This window comes from Calidris pugnax, unplaced genomic scaffold (genome assembly GCF_001431845.1).
Source record: "Calidris pugnax isolate Ruff unplaced genomic scaffold, ASM143184v1 scaffold111, whole genome shotgun sequence".
In the NCBI taxonomy this organism is placed as follows: Eukaryota; Metazoa; Chordata; class Aves; order Charadriiformes; family Scolopacidae; genus Calidris; species Calidris pugnax.
This window is the reverse complement of record NW_015090872.1, coordinates 5191621-5213490: the sequence shown is the minus strand read 5'-3', so window position 1 is coordinate 5213490 and position 21870 is coordinate 5191621. Positions and strand designations below refer to the sequence as shown.

At 60.7% G+C, this 21870-nt stretch overlaps 2 protein-coding genes across 2 annotated transcripts in view; both read right to left on the bottom strand.

The window, feature by feature from the left end:
• Positions 1 to 634: 634 nt before the first annotated feature.
• LOC106890168 (fibroin heavy chain-like) lies at positions 635 to 9424 on the bottom strand. Its single transcript, XM_014945785.1, has 4 exons — positions 9289 to 9424; positions 4543 to 7448; positions 4095 to 4136; positions 635 to 862 (listed from the first exon to the last, which is right to left on the bottom strand). The coding sequence occupies exons 1-4, from the start codon at positions 9347 to 9349 to the stop codon at positions 635 to 637; spliced, it is 3237 nt and encodes a 1078-aa protein (XP_014801271.1). The 5' UTR covers positions 9350 to 9424.
• Positions 9425 to 14325: 4901 nt separating this feature from the next.
• Positions 14326 to 21870, bottom strand: part of LOC106890165 (uncharacterized protein PB18E9.04c-like) — a 7836-nt gene continuing 291 nt past the window's right edge. Inside the window, exons 2-6 of the mRNA XM_014945784.1 lie at positions 20109 to 20723; positions 16648 to 17055; positions 16208 to 16321; positions 15824 to 15909; positions 14326 to 15586 (exon numbers count right to left, since the gene is read on the bottom strand). Coding sequence (XP_014801270.1) covers positions 15512 to 15586; positions 15824 to 15909; positions 16208 to 16321; positions 16648 to 17055; positions 20109 to 20723 — 1298 coding nt within the window. The 3' untranslated portion in view covers positions 14326 to 15511. The remainder of the gene's footprint in view (positions 15587 to 15823; positions 15910 to 16207; positions 16322 to 16647; positions 17056 to 20108; positions 20724 to 21870) is intronic.

The window sequence follows — 21870 nt, the reverse complement described above, 5'->3', positions numbered from 1 at the left end:
TCACGTGCTGAAAGCGGAGCAGAAAGCCCAGGGCCGGCAGACACCCCCTCTGCAGCATTTTCACTCTGTTGAGCAGAAGGCAGTGCTGGGGCAGTGTTGAGGGACGTGGGGACACGTGAGGATGCTTCTCCCAAAGGTGCTGGCATCCCTGAGGCCACCTCCTCTTCAAGAGACCACGTCTGAGCACCTCCAGCATCTCCTGCCACCCCACCCCCTGCCCCAGGCATCAGGGGGCTGCTCCCACTCTGGGCGCTGGGGCCAGATTGGGGGTCTCCATTGGGTGCCAGCCCTGAGCTCAGCCCGTGCCCAGGGAGGAGCAGAGAAGAAGACAGTGAGGTAGCGCTGCCATCAGAGATGCCACCAGCTGGAGCCACTGCAACCAAGGGCTCTGTATCCTGAGGGGAGGCAAGGGCAGACGGGGCCAGCGCTCCCGATGCAATCTGTACGATGGCTCCTGCACCCTGTCCCAGGCTGGCACTGGGGGAAGGTACCCCATTTGCCAAGGCTCCTCCAGACAGCTCCACCACATTGACTTGGCTCAGTTTTTCATCGGGAAGTCCAAGATTGGCACCACTCTGGATGCTGGGGGCAGACATTGGGGGTTCCTTGGGGCCAGCAGCCTCCAACCCTGTGCTCAAGCCACTGCCGGCTCCACCAGCTCCAGGAAGGCTTGCTCCATTGCCAGCCTCACTGGCCGTTCCAAATGATGAAGATCTCTCTGTAGATGGGGAAGAAGATGCAGACTGCAGAACGGCTCCAGTTTCTCCATCAGGGGCTCCTGAACCAGCCTGTCCCTCTCCAGCAGCAGCCTGGGACTGACCCAGGGACGCTCCGTCACCACCTGCTTCACCTGCCCCTTCTCCTGCAGCAAGAGGAACCCCAGGCCCAGCACCTAGGGAAGGCTGCAGAGCTCCAGAAGCACTTGCCATTCCTCCAATGGCACTTGGGCTGGCTGGATCCGAAATGGAAGATGCTGCCACCACACCACTGGGAGAGGCAGGACCAGATGAGGAAACTGCACCAGGCAGTTGATCCATCCCAGCTGCCGTCCCGCTGCCTGCAGTGGAGATCAGGGATGGCTCAAACCCAGTCCCACTTTCTGCTCCTCCCAGTGCCTGCTCCACCGTGCCAGATCCATGTCCCTCCGCTGCTGGTAGTCCCACATTTGTGCCAGGCTGGACCCCAAGGCCAGGTGATGGGGGTTCTGCTGGTCCATAAGCTGCTGAGCTGGAGGCATCCCACGCCGAAGTCAAGCCAGAGCCTGGTACGTTGGCTTCAGGGAGACCTGCTCCTTGAGGAGCACCAGCTGCTGTCCCCCATGACTGGGACCCTCCGAGGGATGGAAACATGGGTGCTCCCTGGGCAGCACCGAGGTCGGGGTTCACTGGTGTCTCTGCTCCAGACACTGGGACGGGCACAGCCCCTGGGGGTGGGTAAGCAGCCCCAGGAGCACTGAGGAATTCACCGGGCAGGTTCCCTTGTCCTTCAGCCCCTGAGAGGTTGGGCTCCAGCCAAGCAGCGCTGGGAAATGCAGGACCAGGCAGGGACACTTGTCCCACTGCCAGGGCTGCTCCTGCTCCTGCTTGTTCTCCAAGAGCTGATGAAGGGGACAGTTCAGCATTCACCAAAGCCCCTGTTTCTTCTGGGTTTCCTGTCTGTGCCACATCTCCTGTGCTTGCAGCCCCCTGCACCAGACTGAGCTCAGGGCCAGTTTCACTGTCCGGGGAGGCCAGGGACAGGCTGTCAGGGCCAGGGGCTGCAGCTGGGATGGATCCTGTTCCATCACCCTCTGAAACAGAGGGTGCTGCCACCACACCACTGGGAGAGGCAGGACCAGATGAGGAAACTGCACCAGGCAGTTGATCCATCCCAGCTGCCGTCCCGCCGCCTGCAGTGGAGATCAGGGATGGCTCAAACCCAGTCCCACTTTCTGCTCCTCCCAGTGCCTGCTCCACCGTGCCAGATCCATGTCCCTCCGCTGCTGGTAGTCCCACATTTGTGCCAGGCTGGACCCCAAGGCCAGGTGATGGGGGTTCTGCTGGTCCATAAGCTGCTGAGCTGGAGGCATCCCACGCCGAAGTCAAGCCAGAGCCTGGTACGTTGGCTTCAGGGAGACCTGCTCCTTGAGGAGCACCAGCTGCTGTCCCCCATGACTGGGACCCTCCGAGGGATGGAAACATGGGTGCTCCCTGGGCAGCACCGAGGTCGGGGTTCACTGGTGTCTCTGCTCCAGACACTGGGACGGGCACAGCCCCTGGGGGTGGGTAAGCAGCCCCAGGAGCACTGAGGAATTCACCGGGCAGGTTCCCTTGTCCTTCAGCCCCTGAGAGGTTGGGCTCCAGCCAAGCAGCGCTGGGAAATGCAGGACCAGGCAGGGACACTTGTCCCACTGCCAGGGCTGCTCCTGCTCCTGCTTGTTCTCCAAGAGCTGATGAAGGGGACAGTTCAGCATTCACCAAAGCCCCTGTTTCTTCTGGGTTTCCTGTCTGTGCCACATCTCCTGTGCTTGCAGCCCCCTGCACCAGACTGAGCTCAGGGCCAGTTTCACTGTCCGGGGAGGCCAGGGACAGGCTGTCAGGGCCAGGGGCTGCAGCTGGGATGGATCCTGTTCCATCACCCTCTGAAACAGAGGGTGCTGCCACCACACCACTGGGAGAGGCAGGACCAGATGAGGAAACTGCACCAGGCAGTTGATCCATCCCAGCTGCCGTCCCGCCGCCTGCAGTGGAGATCAGGGATGGCTCAAACCCAGTCCCACTTTCTGCTCCTCCCAGTGCCTGCTCCACCGTGCCAGATCCATGTCCCTCCGCTGCTGGTAGTCCCACATTTGTGCCAGGCTGGACCCCAAGGCCAGGTGATGGGGGTTCTGCTGGTCCATAAGCTGCTGAGCTGGAGGCATCCCACGCCGAAGTCAAGCCAGAGCCTGGTACGTTGGCTTCAGGGAGACCTGCTCCTTGAGGAGCACCAGCTGCTGTCCCCCATGACTGGGACCCTCCGAGGGATGGAAACATGGGTGCTCCCTGGGCAGCACCGAGGTCGGGGTTCACTGGTGTCTCTGCTCCAGACACTGGGACGGGCACAGCCCCTGGGGGTGGGTAAGCAGCCCCAGGAGCACTGAGGAATTCACCGGGCAGGTTCCCTTGTCCTTCAGCCCCTGAGAGGTTGGGCTCCAGCCAAGCAGCGCTGGGAAATGCAGGACCAGGCAGGGACACTTGTCCCACTGCCAGGGCTGCTCCTGCTCCTGCTTGTTCTCCAAGAGCTGATGAAGGGGACAGTTCAGCATTCACCAAAGCCCCTGTTTCTTCTGGGTTTCCTGTCTGTGCCACATCTCCTGTGCTTGCAGCCCCCTGCACCAGACTGAGCTCAGGGCCAGTTTCACTGTCCGGGGAGGCCAGGGACAGGCTGTCAGGGCCAGGGGCTGCAGCTGGGATGGATCCTGTTCCATCACCCTCTGAAACAGAGGGTGCTGCCACCACACCACTGGGAGAGGCAGGACCAGATGAGGAAACTGCACCAGGCAGTTGATCCATCCCAGCTGCCGTCCCGCCGCCTGCAGTGGAGATCAGGGATGGCTCAAACCCAGTCCCACTTTCTGCTCCTCCCAGTGCCTGCTCCACTGTGCCAGATCCATGTCCCTCCGCTGCTGGTAGTCCCACATTTGTGCCAGGCTGGACCCCAAGGCCAGGTGATGGGGGTTCTGCTGGTCCATAAGCTGCTGAGCTGGAGGCATCCCACGCCGAAGTCAAGCCAGAGCCTGGTACGTTGGCTTCAGGGAGACCTGCTCCTTGAGGAGCACCAGCTGCTGTCCCCCATGACTGGGACCCTCCGAGGGATGGAAACATGGGTGCTCCCTGGGCAGCACCGAGGTCGGGGTTCACTGGTGTCTCTGCTCCAGACACTGGGACGGGCACAGCCCCTGGGGGTGGGTAAGCAGCCCCAGGAGCACTGAGGAATTCACCGGGCAGGTTCCCTTGTCCTTCAGCCCCTGAGAGGTTGGGCTCCAGCCAAGCAGCGCTGGGAAATGCAGGACCAGGCAGGGACACTTGTCCCACTGGAACCAGCCTGTCCCTCTCCAGCAGCAGCCTGGGACTGACCCAGGGACGCTCCGTCACCACCTGCTTCACCTGCCCCTTCTCCTGCAGCAAGAGGAACCCCAGGCCCAGCACCTAGGGAAGGCTGCAGAGCTCCAGAAGCACTTGCCATTCCTCCAATGGCACTTGGGCTGGCTGGATCCGAAATGGAAGATGCTGCCACCACACCACTGGGAGAGGCAGGACCAGATGAGGAAACTGCACCAGGCAGTTGATCCATCCCAGCTGCCGTCCCGCCGCCTGCAGTGGAGATCAGGGATGGCTCAAACCCAGTCCCACTTTCTGCTCCTCCCAGTGCCTGCTCCACTGTGCCAGATCCATGTCCCTCCGCTGCTGGTAGTCCCACATTTGTGCCAGGCTGGACCCCAAGGCCAGGTGATGGGGGTTCTGCTGGTCCATAAGCTGCTGAGCTGGAGGCATCCCACGCCGAAGTCAAGCCAGAGCCTGGTACGTTGGCTTCAGGGAGACCTGCTCCTTGAGGAGCACCAGCTGCTGTCCCCCATGACTGGGACCCTCCGAGGGATGGAAACATGGGTGCTCCCTGGGCAGCACCGAGGTCGGGGTTCACTGGTGTCTCTGCTCCAGACACTGGGACGGGCACAGCCCCTGGGGGTGGGTAAGCAGCCCCAGGAGCACTGAGGAATTCACCGGGCAGGTTCTCTGGTCCTTCAGCCCCTGAGAGGTTGGACTCCAGCCCAGTACTGCTGGGAAATGCAGGACCAGGCAGGGACGCCTCTCCCAGGGCTGCTCCTGCTCCTGCTTGTTCTCCAAGAGCTGATGAAGGGGACAGTTCAGCATTCACCAAAGCCCCTGTTTCTTCTGGGTTTCCTGTCTGTGCCACATCTCCTGTGCTTGCAGCCCCCTGCACCAGACTGAGCTCAGGGCCAGTTTCACTGTCCGGGGAGGCCAGGGACAGGCTGTCAGGGCCAGGGGCTGCAGCTGGGATGGATCCTGTTCCATCACCCTCTGAAACAGAGGGTGCTGCCACCACACCACTGGGAGAGGCAGGACCAGATGAGGAAACTGCACCAGGCAGTTGATCCATCCCAGCTGCCGTCCCGCCGCCTGCAGTGGAGATCAGGGATGGCTCAAACCCAGTCCCACTTTCTGCTCCTCCCAGTGCCTGCTCCACTGTGCCAGATCCATGTCCCTCCGCTGCTGGTAGTCCCACATTTGTGCCAGGCTGGACCCCAAGGCCAGGTGATGGGGGTTCTGCTGGTCCATAAGCTGCTGAGCTGGAGGCATCCCACGCCGAAGTCAAGCCAGAGCCTGGTACGTTGGCTTCAGGGAGACCTGCTCCTTGAGGAGCACCAGCTGCTGTCCCCCATGACTGGGACCCTCCGAGGGATGGAAACATGGGTGCTCCCTGGGCAGCACCGAGGTCGGGGTTCACTGGTGTCTCTGCTCCAGACACTGGGACGGGCACAGCCCCTGGGGGTGGGTAAGCAGCCCCAGGAGCACTGAGGAATTCACCGGGCAGGTTCTCTGGTCCTTCAGCCCCTGAGAGGTTGGACTCCAGCCCAGTACTGCTGGGAAATGCAGGACCAGGCAGGGACACCTCTCCCAGGGCTGCTCCTGCTCCTGCTTGTTCTCCAAGAGCTGATGAAGGGGACAGTTCAGCATTCACCAAAGCCCCTGTTCCTCCAGCTGGCAGCTCTCCCATGCTAGTGGGGTCCTGCTGGGTGCTGAAGGCTGGGGTATCTGAATAGGGACTGCCATTCCCTGGACCTCCTGCCTGTGCCATGTCTGCACCCTCAGCTCCCTGCACCAGGACCCCAGCGGTGGGTCCAGCCAGTCCATCAGGTACAAAAGACACTGGGTTGGAGGCATCCAAAGGTGAATTCAAGCCAGTGCCAGCTCCATCGGCTCCCTGGGGAGCACCAGCTTCTGTGTCCCATGGCTGTGATCCTCCAAGGGATGGAGACATGGGTGCTCCTGGGACAGCACCAAAGTCAGGACTTCCTGGTGTCTCTACCCCACCGTCAGCTGCAGACAGGGTGCCAGCCCCCGGGGGTGGGTAAGCAGCCCCAGGAGCACTGGAAGTGTCCATGGGATATGGCAGGGTAGCAGCAAGCAGAGGTGGCTGTTCTCCACCGGGGCTCTGCCAAGGGGCAGGCTGCAGGGACGACTCAGCCAGACCCGCAGCCCCCATGTCCTCTGTGGGCAGCTCAGTGGCCTGGGCTAGGGGATTCGTGTCACTCTGCACATCAGCAGGAACACTTGGTACCAGCAGCGAGATGCCCATGTCCTCTGTCACTGCGGGTGCCTCACTGGCTGCAAGCAACCCGGATGAACCAGGAGCACCCAATGACATGCTGGGAGCTCCCTGCCCGTCCCAGTCCCCACCACTGACTGGTGCCAGCCAAGCAGTTGGGCTCAGAGATGCCTGGTCGGGAAGGAGGGGGGGCTCCCCTGGGTTTCCCAGTGTTCCCCACACCGTTGGGCTCGCTGGTGGCAGGTGGGATGAGCCAGCCATGCTGAATGCACCATTTACTGCATCTCCTGCATCTCTGGGCTCTGAAGCCAGGGGACTTTCCTCGGTAGCTGGGGCTGTTTCTTCCGCTGGCTCTGGGGTGATGCCCACAGCCCCACTCACTGCCCCATCCTGCTGGGTGGTGAGCAGCCCCCCGGCACCAGACCTGGGGCTGAAGGAGTTGGCACTGGCTTCGCTTTGGATACCCACAGGCAGGGATACACCTTCTTCAACAGCTCCCATGGCTGTGGTCAGCCCTTGGCTGTGCAGCACGGTGACACTGGCACCCACGGGGCTGCCAGCAGATGGCTGTGCCCCCCAGGAGGCTGCCGGCGGAGGGGTGGTGGGGAGGAACGTGGCCCCAGCGGTGAGGTCTCGATCTTCTGCTCCTTCTCTGGTGACAGCTGCAAGGATGTCCTCCTTCATGTCTGCAAAGAGAGGGGTGGTCCCCAGGGGTACGTTGGGAGTGGTCCCCGTTACATCAAGCTCCACATCTGAGGTTACAGCGGGGTCCTGTGAGACGGTGGTGTCAGCAGTCATGGCTGCAGCAAGAGCAGCTGCACCCCTCTCGTTGTCCTGAGACACGCTAAGAGGCTCGGTCATGTTCGTCAAAGGTGGTACTGTAGAGTTGGATTGGCTCGCCGCTGTCCCCAAAGTTGCCAGCTCAGCCCCGGGAGAGAAGGGTGGGCTGGATGAGTTTCCCATGAGGATGCTCTCATCTATCTCAGCATCAGCTGCCGTGGTGCTCATCGCTGCAGTGTTCGTCTCCACAGTGCCCAACAGGAGGGCACTGGGCACCTCGCTCTCCGCTGTGATGGGAGAAGCTGTCCCTGCAGTAAATGGCCCCTCAGTGGTGACAGGGACAGCAGCAGCAGCCCTGAGCCCTGCAGAGAAGCACAAAATGGAGCATTACACTGGGTGCCGGAGCCAGCAGCCTGCCGGCCTCAGCCACACAACTCCTCTGGCTGAGCATCAGGAAGATCCTGCCCCTTCTTAAACCCTACTGCCTTGTCCCATGGCCTTACAAGGCTCTGTTTTAAGAGCCGAGGAGCACAGCCTGGGCTGTCTTAGGCACAGCACCACATAGCACCTTTGCATCCCCAGCACTCCCAGCCGCCAGCTGAGACAGGACACAACTCATCACAGGTCAGGGAGAGATGCTGGTGCGAGCATGGAGGCAAAGGCAGCTGCTGCAACCCCGTCCAGTTACGCTGGGGATGGCTCCGCCTGGCCACTGGTAAGAGCTGGGGCCCAGTAAGTCCAGTTGCTAGCCCCAGGGGTGTCTGTGGATCTCTGCCGCCCCAGAAGAGCCCTCAGCCCTCTTTGCCCTGAGCGCAGCCACTTCTGCAGAGCCTGGGGGGTGGTTCTTGTTGTTGTTTCACCTTTCAGGTGTCTGAGGGACATTTAAATACACTTCACCCAAAGCCCTTTGGCAGACGACATCCAGCAATTAGTGAAACATGCCCTGGCTGCAAACGGCTCCCGACCCGCTGCAGTTAAAGTAGGTTCCTTAAACCTCTCCCAGGGTGGGAGCCTGCCTGCTCCTGCCCCCGTCCCACTTGCCCCCAGCTGGGTGCAGAGGTTCCTTGCCCCTGGAGGGAGTATTCAATTCAGCAGCTCCCAGGACCAAGCCCTGCTCACAGCTGCCTCCTCCTGCTGCCAAAATCCTGCCCCACATCCAGGAGCTTCACTGAAAGGCACCACATCTCAGGCACCCGTGAGCGACGTTTCACCCAGTCTTGTATTTAGGACAGGGATGCGGGCTCTGGGGAGACCAAGCTGACGCCGTTGGCTCCAGGAGGAGCCAGGCAGATCTGCTGACGCTTGGCTTTAGGCGGCTGCAATTAGGGGAGACGAAGGGTACCCCGAGGGCGAGACCCAGCAGGGTTTCGCTGCAGCCCGACAGCCCGAGCCTGTTCCCCATCCCGGTGCTCCGGTTCATCAGGTTCCCCCTGCCACACAGCCAGATCCCCCTGCAGTGGAGGTGCCTCCAACCTCACCACCGGCTCAGCTCCTGAGCTTGTGGACAGCTTGTGCCAGAGTCACTAATGAACATTGTCTCCTACGCCAGAGCAGCCCTCCAGGGGTCCATCCTCCTCCAAGCCCCTGCTTACCCTCCCTTTCTGCTGCCTTCTCACCATCTTCCCTGGCTGAAATAAGCTCTTTGCACCAACACTCCTCATCCAGAGGAGCTCAGCTGCTTCCCTCCCCATCTCAGGGAAAACAAAGCGTATCAGTCAAGTCCTCTCCAAGGTAGTTTGGCACACTCCACCCCAGTTAAATCCGTGTTTTATCTTAATTCTTCCATGTGGAGCGGGAAATGTCATCTACCCCATCACATCCATTCAAGGGAAGCTTGTGCAAAAGGGGCCCCAGCATGGAGCACTGGCTTTTGCTCTTCCCTGGGATGTGGGAGGGATGGGAGCATCCCTGGAGCCCCGCTCTGCTGTCTGGCTTCCCTTGCTGGAGGGGTACATGGCTGTACACAGGCTCCTGAGCTGGGCTCTCACCTCTCCCGTGGGTCCATGCCTGCAACCAGCCCTTCAGGGTGGTGTCTGCTCCACAAAACACTTTTCTGGCTTTTTGGCTGAAATGTGTTGCAAAGACTGGTCCTAAGAGGAGTTTCCAGTGCAGCCGGGAGGAAAAAGCATCTCACAATTGTACCCGCTCTGCCCTGCAAAGGCTCGGGTAGCACATGTGCTAGCAGAAAAATATAGGACATACCTTGCAGAATCCATAAGCAGCATCCCACGAAGGTGGAAAGCGTCCATCCTCTGGTCCCCATGCCTCAGGCCTTCACCCAGGCAAAGCCCTGGGAAGCTCAAAGGGAGGCGAGAGCAGCGAGGAGCGGCTCGGTCTGTCCCTCCCTGCCTGCCTCTCCTGCAGAGCTGGAGTCCCACAGGTGCAACCCTGCTCCTGCTCCCTCCTATTTATAGGGATCGCAGAAGGAGGCAGGTTACAGCCACCGTCCCCTCCCGCCCCCGGTGCTTTCCCTTCAATGTCCCTGTCACCATTCCCTTCCTGCTGAGCCCTCCCCTTCCCAAGGACTGGATGTCCTGTTCAGCTGGGACATGAGTTGGGGGGTTACCCAAAGGCCACCCTGCAGTGACCCCATTTCCTGGGGGACCTGGGCACAGCCTGGAGCAGCTCCCAGCACCAGCTGGGGAAGCCAAGCCTGGAGCAGCACCTGGCACTGCCAACAGTGGCATGGCCACCACCCCACAGACCCCACAGGACCTGTTACCCACGGCAGCCTCCTCAAGGGGACACCCTGGGCACCAAAATCAGTAGCTGAGCTGTGTGTCAGCCTGGGGCAAGGCCAGATGCAAGTCCTCACTTGGCCCAAGGCTTACCCAGGAGCAGAGGCGGGTTATAAAAGAGGGAGAAGTACGGCTCGGGGCAAGCCCAGCTGCAACTGGGAACACTGGGGATCCCCATTCAGAGCCCCAGCATGCCCTAGTGGGATTTTAAACCTGCACCTCAGTATGGGCACAGCAGAGCCAGGGTGCTGAGAGGGGGTGAATGGGCCAGGGAAGCTCCTCTACAAGGTGGGACCAGCATCCGTAGAGGCTGGAGCCCAAAAAAGCATAGCCCCTGATCCCCTTCCCTACTGTGGGGATCCCCTGGGTCCCTTCACCCCAGTCCCCTGGGTCCCTTCACCTCTATGTGTCCCCTTCACCTGGAGCAGCAATTCCCACCTCCCCCGCTTGAAAACTCCTGCCAGCTCCCCCATGAACAGCATTATGCAAACCCCCACCACTACATGGTTTTGTAGTCAATTAAACACTTCTTAACCAGAAAGGCCTGCAGGCGACTCCTGCAAAGTGTGATTAGTGGTGTTAGGCAGGACACGGTGTCCCGCCGGAGCCAGCCTCCACGGGGCAGGTGGCTATGGCAGGGCACGCCGAGGGACACCCCGACCCACCAGCCGTGCAGCATCAACAGGGGAAATGCCAGAGGAGGCCAAGTCACGGCTGACAAAACCCCTTCCCGTAAAACCCACGCGTTGCCCCCGGCAGAGGGAACAGGGCACAGAGAGTAAATCAGGGGAAAGCGTCGCTCTCCTGGAACAAACACCCATCTGACGAAAACACCAGTGTGGGGGCGAAGCCGGAGGTGCGTTGGGGGCCTGCGCAACCAGCCCTACAGGCCATGGGGTGACTGCCCAGCCAGCGACCACCCGAGCAGCCACCACACCTGGGCTGATGGAGGATTAGAGGGATGCAAACCCACTATGGGAGAGTCGGTCCTGCCCGTGCTGATGATGCCGTATGGCTTTGGAAAGCCACCCCAGCGGGGAATATGTGCTGACGTTGGAGAGAGTTGCTCCAGATGGTATTTAAGGTGCAAAACATAGTGGGAACCACAGGGATCATTGCAAACGTGCTGCTCGGCATAGGGGAAAATAACTCTGCTGAAGCAAGGTGCTTCCAGCCCACCTCATTCTCAGCCCACTTGCAAGGTCCTACCTGTGGTGTGCTGGGACCAGCACCATCCAGAGACCCTTGTGCCTACTCCTTCAGCCCATGCTGCCCTCAAAAAGCCTTGTCTCCCTACTGCTCCTCCAGCAGAGTCATGAATGTGACCAACCAAGCTTCGGTGTTGGCAGGCCGCCCCAGGAAAGCCTGTAGTCACCATGCGTCATCCCTCATCTCAGGGATGGTGCCCTGTTCCCACTCTGGGAAGGGGTTTTTCATTGATCCTTCTGCTGCCCCTGACATCGAGGTCCCAGCAAGCTGCTGGCTCCTGCAAGTATAACTGTCATCCATGGCTGTCAAGGACCAAAGCATGGGATGGGCACCAGAGCCCCTTGGAAGCCTACAGCCAGGAGGTGGCAATGCCATGAATCCCAGCACCTGGGAGCTCTGCACCATCCGGCCTGGCCCGGCACAGCCCGGCACAGCACCTTATCAGCCTTCCTGGAATTAATGGGCTGGTTGTTCCAACCCTGCAGAGATCCAGGCATCTCCTACTGGCACCACTCCGGCCTCCTGGCAAGGGCATTTGGAGAGGGCTCGGGGGTGGTGGTGGATGTAACCGGGTTATCCATCAACCTGCAGGTTCTGGGTGACTTGGCGCATTGCAACACCCTCCTGCCCCATGGTGGGAGGCAAGCTATAGCCACCAGCGGGGGCGAAGGGGAGGGGGACACTGGAAGGGACACCTGAGTCACAAGGGGACGGTGACTCAAAACACGCACCCCGTGATGCTGCTGAGCCCTCTGAAGGTGACGGTGCCACTGGGCACAAGGTCTGTTCCTCAGGACGACACTGACAGATGGGAGCAGGATACAGCGAAGAGTCTGAGGAACGATTTACAGGCTGGGAAAACAGCAGGACCATGATCTGACCTCTCCAGGGCCCTCTGGTGAGGGGTCCCGTGGCTGGCAAGCAGCCGTAGGGTGAAGGTGGTAGCCAGTGGGCCAGGTCAGGAGCCTGTCAGAGCTCTGTGTCCCCAGTGCCAGAGCAGTGCCCACCATCCCCATGGGAGTCTTGTCCCCCTTCTCCCTCCCAGGCTGGGGGGCAGAGGGCCTCAGCTGGACCAGAGCATCTCCCCACCACCACCCCCCAACCATGGTATCGGTAGAAGGCAGCCATGCTGGCAGGGGACAGCGAGTGCCCCGGTCACCTTTTCATCCCAGCACTTCAGGACCTTTTCCTCCCTTTGTGACGCAGTTTGGCTCTATTACCCTGGCCTTGGCCCACAGCCATGTCCCGGGGTCTGAAGTTATGGATTCAACAGCCGGAGAAATCAGCCCGGTGGGATGTGGTGTGGGAGGACTCTTGGCCCAGCTCCACGGCGTAGGCAGAACACGGACATCTTTCCCAGCGCCCCACCAGGCTTCCGGCACAGGGACCCCTTCCAGCAGCCTTTGCCCTGCTCCCCAGCTCCCTGCCTGGGTGCTGAGGGACCTCTCTTGGTACCAACATCTCCAAGAAGCCCCCAGAAGCCAGGCAGCATCCTAGAGAGCAAAGGGGCAACCCTGGGATGCAAAGAGCATCCCAAACGGGAGCATCCTGACCAGCTGCCGGGGCTCAGCCTCCAGCCCCAGCCCAGCCTCTCCCAGACCCTGCGAGCTGGCAGGCAGCCGGCCGATCCCAAGCTGCCTTTCCCCATCCTGTCCAGCTGCTGGCGCCTTCCCAGCCAGGTGACAACCCGGGGTTTTTCATTGATCCTTCTGCTGCCCCTGACATCGAGGTCCCAGCAAGCTGCTGGCTCCTGCAAGTATAACTGTCATCCATGGCTGTCAAGGACCAAAGCATGGGATGGGCACCAGAGCCCCTTGGAAGCCTACAGCCAGGAGGTGGCAATGCCATGAATCCCAGCACCTGGGAGCTCTGCACCATCCGGCCTGGCCCGGCACAGCCCGGCACAGCACCTTATCAGCCTTCCTGGAATTAATGGGCTGGTTGTTCCAACCCTGCAGAGATCCAGGCATCTCCTACTGGCACCACTCCGGCCTCCTGGCAAGGGCATTTGGAGAGGGCTCGGGGGTGGTGGTGGATGTAACCGGGTTATCCATCAACCTGCAGGTTCTGGGTGACTTGGCGCATTGCAACACCCTCCTGCCCCATGGTGGGAGGCAAGCTATAGCCACCAGCGGGGGCGAAGGGGAGGGGGACACTGGAAGGGACACCTGAGTCACAAGGGGACGGTGACTCAAAACACGCACCCCGTGATGCTGCTGAGCCCTCTGAAGGTGACGGTGCCACTGGGCACAAGGTCTGTTCCTCAGGACGACACTGACAGATGGGAGCAGGATACAGCGAAGAGTCTGAGGAACGATTTACAGGCTGGGAAAACAGCAGGACCATGATCTGACCTCTCCAGGGCCCTCTGGTGAGGGGTCCCGTGGCTGGCAAGCAGCCGTAGGGTGAAGGTGGTAGCCAGTGGGCCAGGTCAGGAGCCTGTCAGAGCTCTGTGTCCCCAGTGCCAGAGCAGTGCCCACCATCCCCATGGGAGTCTTGTCCCCCTTCTCCCTCCCAGGCTGGGGGGCAGAGGGCCTCAGCTGGACCAGAGCATCTCCCCACCACCACCCCCCAACCATGGTATCGGTAGAAGGCAGCCATGCTGGCAGGGGACAGCGAGTGCCCCGGTCACCTTTTCATCCCAGCACTTCAGGACCTTTTCCTCCCTTTGTGACGCAGTTTGGCTCTATTACCCTGGCCTTGGCCCACAGCCATGTCCCGGGGTCTGAAGTTATGGATTCAACAGCCGGAGAAATCAGCCCGGTGGGATGTGGTGTGGGAGGACTCTTGGCCCAGCTCCACGGCGTAGGCAGAACACGGACATCTTTCCCAGCGCCCCACCAGGCTTCCGGCACAGGGACCCCTTCCAGCAGCCTTTGCCCTGCTCCCCAGCTCCCTGCCTGGGTGCTGAGGGACCTCTCTTGGTACCAACATCTCCAAGAAGCCCCCAGAAGCCAGGCAGCATCCTAGAGAGCAAAGGGGCAACCCTGGGATGCAAAGAGCATCCCAAACGGGAGCATCCTGACCAGCTGCCGGGGCTCAGCCTCCAGCCCCAGCCCAGCCTCTCCCAGACCCTGCGAGCTGGCAGGCAGCCGGCCGATCCCAAGCTGCCTTTCCCCATCCTGTCCAGCTGCTGGCACCTTCCCAGCCGGGTGACAACCCGGGGATCCCAGGAGCCACCCCCAGGTTTGGCATCCCACAGCCCCATGCACCCCCTTCCAACCCTCCCCGTGCCAGCAGAGGCTGCCGGGGAGGAGCAGAGATCAGCCAAAAATAAGCCCCGACAAACAACACGGCTCTTTTGCTAATTATTTCAGTTTTCAATCTCCCAGCGAGGTGACTTGCTTAGGCTAATAATTGCTTTGGTTGGATTTTATCTGGCTAATTAATCAGTTAATAAATGACTTTGCTGCAGGGGGACAGACGCTGTGGCTGTCTCCTTAGCTTGGGACTGGAAAAAAACAGGGAAGGAGCACAGCCCACGGGATTTCCACGGCCCCATGGTGAGCTCAGCTGCCTGGGCAGCTGTGAGGCGCCATGGGGTGGAGAGCACCAAAGCAGGGACCCCCAGCCTGTCGGGGTGCTGAACCGTCCTCAGGAATGTCTGTGGTGGCCGCTGCCAGGAGGGGACAGCCCTGAGACCGTCTCTCTGCTGCGAAGCTTTTGGGGACTCAGCCAATTTTCCTTGCCAGTCCCTCTGCTAGATGGCGACGCTGAAAATCAGGGAAGTCAACTTGTAAAAAAAAAAATCAGTCATCATCTTTGGCACGAAAAAGGTGGAATTTCCCTCTGTTCCCCATCCGTGTTGGCATGGTTGTGCTTCTCTGTCAATGACTCCCCAGGAAGGAGGGGAGAGCTGGTTTGCCGGGCTCTGGCTTCACTCGCCCTCTGCGCCACAGGGCTCAGGAGCGTGGCCGGTCCCAGGATGAGACTCCAGGGGTAGAGAGGGGTTTTTCTCTCCTGCCTCCTTCCCAGAGGCATCCCCGGGCTCCATCCTGGCCCACTCTGGCTGTGAAACAGCCCTGGACCATCTCTGAGAGATCTTGGGCACCGCAGCCTCCCCAGATTGCAGATCTTCTGAGGTCATCATCACAGAGCACAGCAGTACCAGTGGCTCCAGGTCTCCTTTCTCTCATCCGTCGGTCCCCAGGGTGGTTTTCATGGCTGAGGCCTAGCCCTGCCGGGTCCCCTCCTCCCAGCAGCTCTGGGGGGGTCCCACCGTGGGAGGCAGGTCTGGTGCAGGGCGGTGGGAGGTCTCGGGCTCTACAGACAGGCTACAGGAAGGGAAAGGGGCACTCCAGCCCACTGGGGGTCCTCTGGGGGTGTGCAGTGAAGGACAGGGGGTCCCAGGCTTAGGAGGAGCTGTACAGGTCACCCCAAAAGGCTGCACTACCATGAAGTAAGGAGCTGGGAGCAGAAGGCTTGCCAGTTGACAGGGGTGCCAGCCCTGAAGGTCCTGGCCGGGCAAGGAGCAGTGGTCAGGTCCTCCTCTCCCCTCGCCACTCCACCCCCAGGCCAGCACATGGGAACGTCGTCTGCAGTTCCTCACGGAGCTGGGGAGAGAGGACAACCATCAAGTTGTGACAAAGCCCTTACCCACATGGTAAGGGCTTGATCCCGGACCACTGCAGCCAAAGGAGAGTCTCCCCTTCATCCAAAAAGGCTCCAGGTGACACTCAATGTGAGACCCAGCCATTCCCCTCCCACTGCCTGCCTGACCCCCTCCCTGGCTGGCCGGACCATGGCTGGCAGATGCAAAGTGGGACACACACCCCCCCAGCACACCTCACCTTGGACAACAGCAGCTCCTGCATTGTGGTGTTCCCCAGGTCCTTGGGCACGGTTAGCTGCAGCGACAGAAAGAGGTAAGACGGACCTGGGGACAAAAAGTACAGGTCTGGTTATTGCCCTTGGGCTGCCCGAAAGGACCTGGGAGTCTCTGCCCAGGATCTCTGGCACAGACACGGGACATCCTTCAGGACAGACACTCTACACCATCAGGAGAATGACACTCTACCTGTAGAGCAAATCACACATGCCAGAGAGAACCAATGCCCCCATACTGAGAGCAGAGCAAAAGCAGTGGGGCTCCAGGACCTCCTGCACTGGCCCCCTGGAAGCCCAAAGGCATCAGTGCTGGGGAGGTGGTGATGCCCATGGGGCACTGCACTTACCGGTGCTGGATGCAGTGGTGGGGCAGAACGCTGTCGTTGTCAGGTCTGTGGGGGTGCTGAGGGTATCGTCTGTAGTCTGGGTTGAGTTGGTGGTGGGGGAAGAGGGCTCCGTGCCTGGGCAAAGCAATGTTACGTTAGCACTGTCTGCAGAGAGGCGCAGGGTGATCCTGCAGCTGGGGACGGACCAAGCCACCCACAAGAAGCCACCCAAATACATGCCCAGTGTCCCTGCAAGGATTTGTCACCCCGCGCCTGCCCTTTGGAGAGGGCTCCGTGCCTGGGCAAAGCAATGTTACGTTAGCACTGTCTGCAGAGAGGCGCAGGGTGATCCTGCAGCTGGGGACGGACCAAGCCACCCACAAGAAGCCACCCAAATACATGCCCAGTGTCCCTGCAAGGATTTGTCATCCTGCGCCTGCCCATCTCGCAGCTGCACTCACCCGTGGCTGCACTGGAGGTCTCAGGTACTGTCGAGGTGCCTGGGGTTGTCTCCATAGTCACAGTGGAGGTACCAGAGGTGATCCCAAACGTGGTCTCGACAGGCTGGCTGGGAGTGCTGTACCCTGTGCTGGTATCAGAGGTGCCTGTGGTGTCCCCTGTGGTCATCGAGGACTCTGCCGAAGTGTCTGGCGATGCTGGTGCAGTCGGGGAAGATGCGATGGGAGGTGAAGATCTGTCAGTCCCCAGGGATGTCTCCAGCGTGGAGGCTCCTGTTTCAGGGCTGGAGGGAGGGATGGTGCCTGTGGTGCTGGAGTCAGTGGTGGACACCACTGATGAGGTCTCCATAGATGTCAGAGAGGTAGGAAAAGCCAGGGACACGGTCTCTGTCACATCCAAGGCGGTGGTCCCTGCAAAGAGATGGAAGAGTGAGGCACACAAGGGCTGGCAGTGAAAGGTCGAGACCAAGGCTGTGCCACGGACGGTGCACCATCAACACCAGCATGAGCTCCCTGAGGGACACAGAGCTGTGCACCAGCCGTGGAGCGTTGGGAGCGGGGACTCTCCATCCTACATGGATCAAACGTGGATCACTGAACGGGCAGCAGCGAGGCAGGGCACATAAATCCCCCACCCTGACAAAGCAGGAACAAGCCATGGCCTTCGCCCGTCTCGGGGCACAAACTCCTGTAGGTGCCAGCACTAAGACCCGTTCCACCACCTGCACCCATCCCTGGAGGAAGTCAGACAAACCCGTCCGACGGGAAGAGCCGCGCAGGAACTGGTGACCGTGAGACAGGCTGGAACCGCAGCGGCAGCAGTTTACACAAACCTCTCTGCTGCAGATAGTCAGGAACTGATAGCGCCGGGTGTAAATAACAGGAACGGGGGAACCAGCCCCACAGAGGGGGGGCAGAGAGGAACAAATCCCATCTTGCAGCTCAGGGCAAGTTCTTAGAGACGTGCAGCAGCTCATGCAAGCAGCGCGGGGGGGGTGTTGAAGGAAGTGGGACATCCTCTCTGCCCGCACAGACCCCACAGCCTGCTGTCCCTGAGGAAGCCCAGGCATTCATGACCCTCTCCAAAAGGATGGACAAAAGAGCCTGGCTGCCCAGGCATTTGTCAGGGGGTGCCTGCAAAGTGGAGACTTTGAGACACCAGGCTGGATTCCCCAGTGATCCCAGCACAAACCCTGTGAGTCTGGGCTCTGCTCACAAGGGGATAGAGAACTAAGCCACAAGCTACTGGCTGCTTTCAGCCAACCCCCCCATAAATTCCCCAAACCACCGTCAGCTGCTCCCTCCCTCAGCTGTGGCAGGGAGCAGCCAGTTAAATAATCCCAACCTGTGCCCGGGTGGGTGTCTGCACTGAAGGGCCCCATCCTCACACAAAGGAGAAGCTGTAAATCCACCTCTGCTTCCCATTTTAGCAAACAGCACCCACAGCATTTCACCCACCGCACCCCACCACCCGCCTGCTGCAGGCGAAGCCCCCCGCCATCCCAGGGAGCAATGCCCCCCACTCACCACCCGTCCCGTGGAGAGCATCGCGTCCCGCTCAGCCCTTACCCGGTGCGAGGTGAGGCACGGCCAGGCTGGTGAGGCTCAGCAGCAGGGTGAGGGGCAGCCCCCCTCTCTGCCCAGCCATGTCCAGGCAGGCAGGAGCCAATTCCCCCCCCCCTGCAGGCACCGCTCCGAGCGCTCCCAGCACAGGGGTTGCTGTGTCTCCTTTACCCGGCAGAGCAGGAGCATCCAGGTGGGTCCTTTTACTCCCCAGGTGTTGGCAGTGAAGGGGGGATTTCCACCCGACACAGACACTCCCAGGGACAAGCGCAATGCTGAGCAGACATCAGCTGTACGGCTGGACCCAAGCAGCGGGCAGGGCAGGCCAGCAGGGCCACCGCTGCAGCAGATCAGGTCCCTGCAGCCAGGGACTGTGCCGTCCTCTGCCTGCTGGAGGGACAGCCTCAACGGCAAAAAGCCCAGGGAAGCAGCCAGGCTGCCTGGGACTGTCCCCTGCCACAGGGGTGATGGACGGTGCTCCCAGCACCAACACCCTCAGGAGCCAACAGCTCGCTGTGAGCGCGAGGAACTGGCCAAGAGAACAGGCAAGACTCAGGAAGGGCGTGCTCCAGGCTGAGGGCTTGTTCTCTGGGCTGTCTGCACCGGCATCACTTCCCCGTGTCACAGCGTGTCACGGCTGAAGCTCCGGCTGCTGGCAGCCAGAGCCGTTTCCTTCGTCTCGGGGTCAGGGACAAGACCAGTCGGAGGCGCCTGCGGGCACTGGGCCAGGGAACAGGCACTTCACAAACGGACGGGCACACTGGAGGACTGCAAGGGCACAGCCACCCTGCTGCTGTACAGGTACACGGGGGCACTGCCAGGGAACAGGCGCTCCAAGGGCATCACCAGGGTACTCTCACAGTGCTCTCACATTGTAGGCATCAGGCCAGGGTACGGGTACTCTGTGCACCAGGGGCATGTACACAACCAGGGACAGGTTACAGTCTCCCTGCCAGGTTTGGCAGAGTCCTCGATGACCACAGTGGACACCACAGGCACCTCTGATACCAGCACAGGGTACACCCCACCCTTAGAGGGGGGTGTCACCTGGGTACAGGTGTAGCCACAGCATGAAGACATCTGGCAACATCACCAGGAGACAGCCACACTGCTGGCTGGGTCACACGTGCCTAGTGAGAGGCACTGCCAGGGCACAACTGCCTGGGGGGAATGCCAGGGTACAGTCACACTCCTGGGATACAGTCTCACTGCCAGGGTACATGCACACTACTGGGGACACAGCCAGACAGCTGTGGCCCAGCAGGAGTACAGCCCCACCGCCGAGGTACAGCCACACTGCCAGGGTACAGCCACACTGCCAGGGTACAGGCACACCACTGGGGTACAGCCACACTGTTAGGGTACAGCCACATCACTGGGGCAAAGTCACACTGCTGGGGAGCAGCCAGGGTACAGTCACACTACTGGGGTACAGCTACAGTACTGTGGTACAGGCGTACCACTGGGGTACAGTCACACCACCAGGACACAGTCACACTGCTGGGGAGCAGCTGGGGTACAGTCACACTACTGGGGTACAGTCGCACCACCGGAGTACAGTCACACTGCTGGGGTACAGTCATACCAGCTGGGTACAGCCGGGACATAGTCACACGACCGGGGTGTACCACCCCACTGCTGCCACCCCCACCCGCAGCATGGGGGTCTTGGAGCCCCCTGTCCCCACTGCGTGACAGGGTGGCCAAGCCCGGCTGGGACACGGGGAGCAGCGTGGGGACAGGGTGGCTGCCCTGGGGCTGGGGCCCGGCTGTGGGCTGGGAGAAGCAACCAGGAGCCTGGATGGAGATCCCTCCAGGATTTGTCACCCTGCCCCACGGGTGCCCCGTGGCTGCCCCGACCCGCGGAGGCACTGGGGGTATTAGGTGCCAAGGGGGAGGTACCAGGGCTGGTGCTGGTCGTGGTCCCATTGGGCTGGCTGGTGATGGGGGTGCTCCCAGTGGCCTCCATGCTGGTCGTGAGGGCAGCCGTGGTGTCTGACGGGGTGGTTGACGGCTCATCTGAGGTGGCTGTCAGAGAAGAGGCACTGCCAGTGCCTGGGGATGTGCTGCTGAGCAGCGTGGTCACAGCTGGCCTTTGGCTGGTGCCATGTGTGGTGGCCACCTGAGTCGGGGAGAGAAGAATGGAGGTGGGGGAAGACAGTGTCCTTGCTTTGATTCCAAACGAGGTGGTGGCTAGGGCCGAGCTGGTCCCCACAGACGTGACAAGGGTCGTCTCAGCACAGTCGGGTGTCTTGGGGATTGCAGCTGGGGTGACAGTGGTGAGCCGCAGCTCTGTGGGAGTGGGGTCAGGCTGCACCGTGGTGCCGGCAGCTGACCCAGGAGTGCTGTGGGCTGTGCCACCCTTCTCCTGCAGAGTGGTACTGACTGTGGAGGCACCCATCTTCACTGCTGGGGAGGGGGTTTCAGGTCTGGAGGGAGGGATGGTGCCTGCAGTGGTGGAGTTGGAGGTAGGGAGAGCCGGGGACATGCCGACTGCCATATCTGTGGTGTTGATCCCTGCAAAGAGATGGAAGAGTGAGGCACACAAGGGCTGGCAGTGAAAGGTCAAGACCGAGGCCACGGATGGTGCAGCATCAACACCAGCATGAGCTCCCTGAGGGACACAGAGCTGTGCACCAGCCGTGGAGCGTTGGGAGCGGGGACTCTCCATCCTACATGGATCAAACGTGGATCACTGAACGGGCAGCAGCGAGGCAGGGCACATAAATCCCCCACCCTGACAAAGCAGGAACAAGCCATGGCCTTCGCCCGTCTCGGGGCACAAACTCCTGTAGGTGCCAGCACTAAGACCCGTTCCACCACCTGCACCCATCCCTGGAGGAAGTCAGACAAACCCGTCCGACGGGAAGAGCCGCGCAGGAACTGGTGACCGTGAGACAGGCTGGAACCGCAGCGGCAGCAGTTTACACAAACCTCTCTGCTGCAGATAGTCAGGAACTGATAGCGCCGGGTGTAAATAACAGGAACGGGGGAACCAGCCCCACAGAGGGGGGGCAGAGAGGAACAAATCCCATCTTGCAGCTCAGGGCGAGTTCTTAGAGACGTGCAGCGACCCATGAATCATAGAGTCATAGAATGGTTAGAGTTGGAAGCGACCTTAGAGATCATCGAGTTCCAACCCCCTGCCATGGGCAGGGACATCTCCACTAGACCAGGTGGCTCAAAGCCCCATCCAGCCTGGCCTTAAACACTTCCAGGGATGGGGCATCTTAGGGCATCATGAAAGATCTGCGAGGGCTGAGGGATGCAGGAGAAGGGGACTTATGGCCATAGCTTGAGGGTCTCAGGTAGTACAAGCCTCAAGTTTATTCCCTGGGCTCGACTTATCGCTGCTCTCGCGTTGTGTCAAGCGCAAACATCGCAAACATTGGGATGGCATTTGCAGTTTTCCAGGCCCACAACATCCTGGTGATGCTGCCATCCAGGCAGGGCCCTTTTGGGGGGCAGCTCGTGCCAAAGGCAATGAGCCCAGCAAGGACCACGATTCAACGAGGGGGTCCAGCTGGGGCCAAGGTCTCTTCCCAGACAAAGCCAAGCTTTTTTGCTCCTCTGTTGCAAAGCACAGCCCTGTTTGCTCACTGGGATGTGGCTGAGATGCCTGAGAGCAAACAGCACCCACCATATTTCACCCCCCCACACCCTG